At 34.3% G+C, this 8,993-nt stretch overlaps 1 protein-coding gene across 1 annotated transcript; it reads right to left on the reverse strand.

Annotated features, from left to right (window-relative positions):
* Nucleotides 1–656: 656 nt before the first annotated feature.
* Nucleotides 657–2,300, reverse strand: LOC111917799 (transcription factor MYB1). Its single transcript, XM_023913448.3, has 3 exons — nt 1,996–2,300; nt 1,739–1,868; nt 657–1,250 (listed from the first exon to the last, which is right to left on the reverse strand). Exons 1-3 carry the CDS (start codon nt 2,123–2,125, stop codon nt 752–754), a joined length of 759 nt encoding a protein of 252 aa, XP_023769216.1. The 5' UTR covers nt 2,126–2,300; the 3' UTR covers nt 657–751.
* Between the last annotated feature and the right edge of the window lie 6,693 nt (nt 2,301–8,993).

Genomic DNA, 8,993 nt, shown 5'->3' on the forward strand with positions numbered 1-8,993 from the left:
TCATACTAATATAGTATCAGAGTCAGCGTCCCGTATTCTGGTAGCTCACCACATCCATGTCTATTCTTATGGAGCCTCTAGCTCTAAGGGGTGAATATTAGTATAGCACACATCGGTACGACACAGTCCAATAAATGGTTATATATGTTCGAGTCTCTTTTCTTTCCATAAACATATCCTGAAGAAAAAATATTGTCTTCTATGTATATATTACATTATATATTATATATTTAACCGTTCCAAAAAAAAATTGTTTCATTACCCATTTATAAGTTGATGGACTAAATTCAACTATGTGATCTTATTTATGACATACTTAAGTACTTAACGTACAATAAATAAAGTATTATATGAAATTAAGTAATTGCAGGGGTAAGCGATCAGTGTTATATGTGCTCTGTAATATATTTTCTTTTTATTTATACATATTTTGTAATATATGTATCTATAATATATGTATTATGCCAAATCCCCCTTAACCACCATTCAAATGATTGGTTGATAAACAAAATTCAGACTTCTACGTAGCCATTATTGCGGACTTTAGGAAGTCGTTGTTTTTTATCATACTTGTAGGGACAAAGTCAACTAAAATATTCAGAGATACCATTAATGTCGTTATCACAACTTTAGAATTGTAAACTTGAAACAAAACATCATGTAACAATTGATAGATCGATACCACCTTTATTTGTTTGAGTAAATACATGAACCTACAGGTGAAAAGGATGTTTAAAAGTTATAGTTAATCTTAATCTGTGAGGTCCCACATTGCCTCGTCTACGGGGAAATCAAATAGACCTTTGTAGTCATCTTCTTGCGCCATAACATGTGAGGTCTCTCCGTTCATAGAAACACCAAATGACCACCCAATTTGATTGTTCATTTCGTTTTCACGATCATCAAATAATAAATCGTCTAGATACTCATTAATCGTGTTATCTAGTACATTTGGTGACAAGATTGACCCTAATGACATATTCAAGTTATTGTTAACACCATCCTTTGAAGATCTTAATATGTTACTTCCATTATGAGCTACAATCTGTGGGTTGTCGGCCATGTACTGCTTTAGGGTTTTGGAGAAGGTATGTGGTTGAGGCTTAATAGTAGTGACCATGGTGTCTTGTAGTGATTTATTGTCTTTTGATTCTTTCTTCTGTTTGGAATTAGAGCGAAGATGAGTATTCCAGTAGTTTTTCACATCATTAGCAGTTCTTCCAGGTATTCTCCCCGCTATCAATGACCACCTAAAATTCACATCCATATTAAGGTTTTGTTTTACTTATATGTGAAAAACTAGTTCTTAAAAAATTAAGATATTTTAAGAACACTTGATAAGCTAAATAGAATATATAAAATAATATAAAAAAGAATTTACAATAATATTTTTTTAATTAATTAATTATGAGTAAATTTAAAAAATAAAAAAATAATAATAATAACTCATGAAAAAAGACTATTCTAAGTAACTTTTTATCTAAATAACTTTTTAGCAAGTTTATAAACTAACTTTTTTGTTTTACAGACACCAAAATTCAAAAAAAAAAATCAGTAAAATAAAAAACATAGAGAAAAAACTAGCTATGATGTTCAAAACACAAGCCTAATTTCCACAAATCTAGTTTTTTCTCTTTAATAAATTAAAACCACAAATATTACAAAAAAAATAAAAAATAAATAAAGACTTTTATTCACTTGATAATTTATGTCGAATTATATATAAATTCATCCTTGCCTGTTCCCTAATAGCTTGTGAAGCCTAAGCATGAGATCAACTTCATCTTCACCAAAATCACCTCTTTTTATATTTGGTCTTAGATAATTTAACCATCGTAGCCTACAACTCTTTCTACATCTGTTTAAACCTTCAAACATCACATGAAAAATATTTAAACAAAACTACACAAGAAAACACATATTAACTTCTTTTTTTCTCCAGAAAATGGTCAAAAGAACATGAACTGAAATAATTACAAGGTAAATATCTGCCACCTGTTCTTAAAGGAACGAGATGCCATTTCCCCTCTCCGTATTTCTCGATGCATTTCTTGAGAAGCATATCTTCATCAGCAGTCCATGCACCTTTCCTCAACCCTATACCCGTATTATTACCTGGTCTCATTTTATTTGTAGTTTATGCAAGTGTTGTTGGACATACATACAAGGTTGAAGTTGAAATTCTACTTCTTTTTCTATAGTAACAGAACTTGCTCATTTAATAATTAATCTTTGAATAGAATTAATTACACTGAACCCATGCGCCTTTATAGACACAAAGAGAAATACATGCATGTTTTTAACAACCACCCCGTCCACATAAATATATGCTTACGTGCACAATCATATTTCCACAAAAACAAATCCACACATTCGGAGCTTTAAGAGATAAAAGGTTACCGAAGTCGGAAGCTAAAGAAAACAAATAATACTATTATATATTAATAGTATTCTATCTAAAGGCTCACATGCAAACCGGTTAAATGATTTGGATCCAAATCGGATCCGAATGTGGATTAACTGAAACCAGATTTTGAGTAAGTGAATTGATTTATCCAATCCCATGAAAATTAAGGGATTGCGATATTACTGTTGAAAATAAGGATTATTTTAGGAAAGATGTTGGTTAAGGCTACGAAGAGTGGCGTCGACATTGCTGGGTGCCAGCCACATCAGCCTAACACTTGCAAAAAGAGTGAATTTGTGAGTTTGTGCCGAGAAAGGCACTTTTTTCGACGAGATCCACGTTCCGAGTTTCTTGTTGGCTCACTCCCCCCGGTCTAGAAAAGACACCAATTTGTTAATTAGATATCATTACAACTACTTTATTTTGAAATAGGATCAGAAGGTAAAAGATATTTAATTTCTGTTTTGAATAATATATATATATATATATATATATATATATATATATATATATATATATATATATATATATATATATATATATATATATATATATATATATATATATATATATATATATGGTGAGGTTCAATAGAGAATCATAGTTAACCAAGGAACCAAGGAACTAATTTTTTTTTTAACTTTTAAAACTTATTTTTTATAAAAAAAAAACTAAAAATACAGAAATTCATAACTTTTATCATTTTTTAATATAAAATTCAATTTTTTTTACGTCAAATTTACAATGTGAATATTTGAAAATTCACAACGTGAATCCGGATTCACACGGTGAATCCGAAAAATATTTTACACATTCACAATGTTAATATATGAATTTAGATATTTTTAGATTTTTTTCAATAAATAATAAGCTCTACAAATTGAAAAAAAATATTTGGTTCCTTAAACAACCAATAATTATGGTTCTTTATTGAAATTTTCCATATATATATATATATATATATATATATATATATATATATATATATATATATATATATATATATATATATATATATATGATATTTTGATTTAAGTATTAAATAATTATTATTTGTTATTTTGATTCTTTAAATGAATTTTTGTTTAATCTTAATTTTTTTCAGATTATTTTTGTTGATGTTTGGTGGGTTGCGAAAGTAGGACGGTTGAATTAGTGACTCTGAAAGTACGATGCTTAAGAACGGAATAAAGTAGATGTAGATGTTGAAATCATTAGCAGTTTATGTTAGGTGCGAGCAAATGGAAGTACAATGTTATAATGGACGATACATTGCAATTTTCGGTTAAAAGAGTGCTACTACATTGCTATTATGGGTTATGAATAGTTAGTATAGATAAAATAATAAATATATTGCCTAAATTGGTAAAAAGAATAAAAGATGACATGTTTACACTCCAACATATTACCAACCTTCTTTCTCCTTAATTTATTCACATAATAACCATGTAAATTTGTACTAAAACCCCATTCAAAATCATTATGGAGTATATCGTGTTTTTTCTAGCAATTAAGTACAATTCATCATTAAAAAAATTAATGCAAACATAACAATGTATTTCTATTTTACAACATTGCACTATAAACTCCCATGTATATAGATTTTATGTTCTTAACAACTTGTTTATGTTGACGGGTGCACTTTGAGTACATTACAACCAACTTCAAGAATCTAATAGCAAAATTTGTTTATAAAAGAAGGTAAAAACATTTTTACATTGTTATTAAAGTTATATATTAAAGTTATATAGAAATTTCTTAAAGTCGCAAAATCTTTTATCACCCAAAATAGAATAACCATGTGGAATAATGGAACATGTTATATGTTATATATTAAAATGCATCTACATACTATTCATATTGGTTTTCCACAAAAAAGTATGAAACAAATTTTCAAAAACAACTTGTTATACAAGTTCTTTAGTTTTTAAAGAATATATCATGTAATGCTCTTGCTAATTTCAATTGATTTTAATAATAATAAGAATGCGCTGTAATAAGAAGGAATTTGTTACATTTTTACTTATAAACTTCACACGTTTGTGATTTCAAATGGCGTAAAATTCACAATGTTCCTTTCATTTATTATACTTTTCAATTGTATATTTTTTTTACCAGCATTAATAACAATATTTAAAGTTTCTTAACATAACCTAAAGTGAATCAACATTTTTAGTAAGTATTTTATCCTTCGTACGTACATAAATCACTACCACGACCATTTCAACATGAACACAATCCATAAAAAGTTGCAACATTTCAAAGCCTGGAATTGACCTAGATAAGACATGAAAACAATTAAATATAACAGTAATATAACTGATATACCTGCTCATGCCAATAAGATCTAATTTAGAGTATATCTTCAATTCCCCATTTGAATTTAAACGCTTCGTCATCTCCATCTGTGATTAAAACATCCGTTTTTATCAAATGACTATTAAGAATTTGTATAATAGTTGTTAGAATACACTGTAAACAGATAACTTAGATAGCTTAGAGATAGGATTATGAATCAAATGTTTGTTGTAACTATATGATCCTTGTATTCAGGATCTCATTCCTATCTCTGTAATTTTACTGTATATAAATACACGTAGATACCCAATTGGGTTTTCACGGCTAATACCCTTTTTAACTTGGTATCAGAGCTTGATTCTAGGGCTCCGAAACTCTTCTCTTTCTCTGCTATTCCGGCTACTAGTTTCTCTATCCGGTTCTCACTATGTCTACCTCTGCTTCTCAAATCAACTCTACCAAGATTGCCACTGCAATCTTGTGCAAACTCACTCGCACAAACTTTCTCCTATGGAAATCCCAAGTAGTTCCTATATTGCAAGGAGTTCAATTGTTTGGATACCTTGATGGCACCATACCCAAACCTAATGCCAAAATCGCAACTGGAATAGGTGCAGATGTTAGAGAAATCGATAACCCCCAATATGCTCCCTGGTTTGTTCAAGATCAAGCAATTATCGGCGCTCTTTTGTCCTCCATGACAGAAGAAGTACTTGCTCAAGTCACAAGGTGTGCAAACACGTCCAATGAACTCTGGACTTCACTGCAGACTATGTTCTCAGCTCAACATCGAGGTAACTCCATCCAAATATGAACTCAACTCTCCACAACCAAGAAGGGAGATATGACTGCATCAGAATTCTATCACAAGATGACCAGCCTTGCCGATACCATGGCCAACATAGGCCATCCAATGACAGATGAAGAAGTTATTGGATACATTCTTGTTGGGCTTGGCCTAGGTCATGGCGATCTGGTCACTGCTATCACAGTAATGAGCAACCAGAATTCGGTAACTCTACCCAATTTTTATTCGTATTTAATTGCTCATGAGGCACAAGCTAGTATTATGAATAGTACGCCCGATTTTACTACCTCTGCCAACACTGTTACTCGTCAAGATCAAAATCCTTCACGTCGTAACAACAACAACAACAATTCTTTCAATAACAGAGGCAATTATCGTGGACGAGGCAGGGGTAGAGGCAATGGTGGTCTAAGATGTCAAGTATGTGGTATTCCTGGTCATGGTGCCTTAACATGTCGCAACAGGTTCGACCATGCCTACCAGAATGAAGAATATCGTGGGGGAAACATTGCTACTACTGGAATCTACAACAATGATCCTCACTGGTACATTGATTGTGGAGCAACCGATCACTTGACAAGTGATTTGGATCGTCTCACTGTCCAAGATCGCTATCAAGGAAAAGATCAAGTTCAAGTTGCCAATGGCACAGGTTTGAACATCTCTCATATTGGTCATTCAAAAATTTCTAGTCTAGGAAAAACTATTGTCCTTAAAAACATCCTTAGAGTCCCTCAAATTTCAAAGCATCTACTTTCTGCCCATAAACTTGTTTCGGATAATAATGTTTTTATTGAACTTCACAATCATGCTTTCTTTGTTAAGGACAAGGCAACGAAGAGAATCCTCATGGCCGGTAAAACCAAAGGAGGTTTGTACCCAGTGCCACTTTGTCATTCATCTATTCGATCACCTCATCAGACATTTTCAAGTTCTCGAGTGACCAAGTCTCAATGGCATCAACGGTTAGGGCATCCACGTTCAGCGGTAGTTAGTTCAATTCTGAAGTCAAATAAATTAGGAGTGTCTTTTGATATTAATAAACACTTGATCTGTGACGTTTGTCAACAATCCAAGAGTCATCAATTACCATACAAAAACTCTTTGCATGTTTCTTCTTTTCCACTTGAGCTCGTCCACATGGATGTTTGGGGACCAGCTCAAGTATCTAGTGGTGGTTATAAATATTATGTCAGTTTTGTTAATGATTTCAGTCGTTTTACCTGGATATATCTTATTGAACACAAATCTAATGTTGAACAAATATTTTACAACTTCCAACATCACGCTGAGCGCCTATGGAATACCAAAATTCGTATGATCCAATCTGACTGGGGAGGTGAATATCACAAACTCAACAAATATTTTCAAACAAAAGGCATTTCACACCGTGTTTCTTGTCCACATACCTCACAACAAAATGGTATTGCAGAACGCAAGCACCGCCATATAGTTGAAACAGGGCTAGCTTTACTTGCTCACTCCTCCCTTCCACTTCGATTTTGGGATGAAGCTTTCCTCACCGCTTGTTATCTCATTAATCGCATGCCTAGTTCCACCACATACAATACTGATCCCATCACTCGATTGCTTCATCTCACACCTGATTACACCTTTCTAAGAACTTTTGGGTGTGTGTGTTGGCCAAGCCTACGAAAATACAACTCTCACAAACTAGATTTTCGGTCCAAAATGTGTGTTTTCATTGGATATAGTTCCATGCACAAAGGGTACAAATGCCTTGATCGAAGCACTGGTAAAATCTATATATCCCGTGATGTTATTTTTTACGAATCCAGATTTCCCTTTGCATCCTCATTCAACTGTCCAACAACGTGCACATCTCCTGATCTGGTCTCTTTTCCTCAACTAGAACCAGAAATTACTAATGATCATCTGAGTAGATACGATCTTTCTTTGTTATCTCACAATATTCATGCAGCTGCAGGTACACCTTTCTCGCAGGGGCTCCCAAACGTGAGCTTCTCTCCACCATTGTCACCATCTACTATAAAACCTACAGTAGAACCACCATTCATACCTGTCCCAGACGAGTCCATAAGTTAACAGCCCACTCCTTCTCCTCCAGTCATACCTGATCTACCAGTCATACCTGTCCCTGCTGCTGCTTCTCCCACAGTAAGTGAACAGCCCACTCCTTCTCCTCCAGGAGTCACTACTCGCAGCCAAGCTGGTGTCACACGTCCACACAAATTCACTGATGGCACTGTTCTTTATGATGTCAACAGACGAGCATATATGGTTGTTCATACCACCCATCACAAAGCTTATGCTGACCCAGCATGGCGTCTTGCTATGGAAGACGAATTCTTGGCACTCCAGCAAAATAAAACGTGGACCCTAGTTCCTCGACCACCAGGTGTTAACATCGTTAGTTGCAAGTGGATTTTTAAAGTTAAAACACACCCGGATGGGTCTCTTGATAAACGAAAAGCTCGTCTCATCGCTAAGGGTTTTACTCAGCAACATGGAGTGGATTTCCATGACACCTTCAGTCCAGTGGTTAAAGCAGCCAGCGTTCGATTAATTCTATCATTGGCTGTCTCTAGGCAATGGCATCTTCGACAGGTGGATGTAAGTAATGCCTTTCTCCATGGCTTTCTAAATGAAGAAGTTTATATGCAACAACCACTGGGGTTTGAGGATTCCACTAACCCCCGTTATGTTTGCAAACTTCATAAATCAATATATGGCCTCAAGCAATCCCCCAGAGCTTGGTTTGCTCGTTTAAGTGATAAGTTATATCAGTTGGGTTTCACTTCTTCTAAGGCGGACACCTCCTTGTTCATCTTTCATCATGGAGGTATTCTCATTTATATGCTCGTCTATGTCGATGACATTGTTATTACTGGTTCCTCCAAGTCCGCCATCGACAAACTTGTCCAAGCTCTCGCATGTTCCTTTCCTATTAAAGACCTTGGCAGACTTAGTTACTTCCTTGGCCTTGAGGTAATTCACAATTCAAGGGGAATCACACTTCTACAACACAAATATGCTATCGATTTACTACACCGTGCTCATATGGAGAATTGTTAAAGTATCTCAACTCCAATGTCAGTAACAGATAAGTTGTCTCTCAATCATGGCAAGCCACTACCTGAGGAAGATGTGTTCAAATATCGAAGCATGGTTGGAGGACTACAGTACCTCACTCTAACACGCCCTGATATTTCCTTTGCAGTTAACAAAGTATGCCAATTCTTGTCGAAACCCACTGATATTCATTGGGAAGCTGTCAAACGAATTTTAAGATATGTTAAGGGAACGGTGAATACTGGATTACGCTTCACACGCTCCACATCAACACTTTTAAGTGTATTTACTGATGCAGATTGGGCAGGATGTACAGATTATCGACGATCCACAGGTGGTTTTGCAATATTTCTTGGTCCAAACCTAATATCGTGGAGTTCTTGCAAGCAACCAACTATGGCTCGATCCAGCACCGAAGCTGAGTAC

This window comes from Lactuca sativa, chromosome 3 (genome assembly GCF_002870075.4).
Source record: "Lactuca sativa cultivar Salinas chromosome 3, Lsat_Salinas_v11, whole genome shotgun sequence".
In the NCBI taxonomy this organism is placed as follows: domain Eukaryota; kingdom Viridiplantae; phylum Streptophyta; class Magnoliopsida; order Asterales; family Asteraceae; genus Lactuca; species Lactuca sativa.

Bases quoted from the DNA above. Each gene is read 5' to 3' on its own strand.
- LOC111917799 (XM_023913448.3), bottom strand. From the start codon at position 2,125: ATGAGACCAGGTAATAATACGGGTATAGGGTTGAGGAAAGGTGCATGG. The intron at 1,869-1,995 runs GTGGCAGATATT...TGATGTTTGAAG, and splicing joins TCTCGTTCCTTTAAGAACAG to GTTTAAACAGATGTAGAAAG. The intron at 1,251-1,738 runs GCAAGGATGAAT...TGTGAATTTTAG, and splicing joins CACAAGCTATTAGGGAACAG to GTGGTCATTGATAGCGGGGA.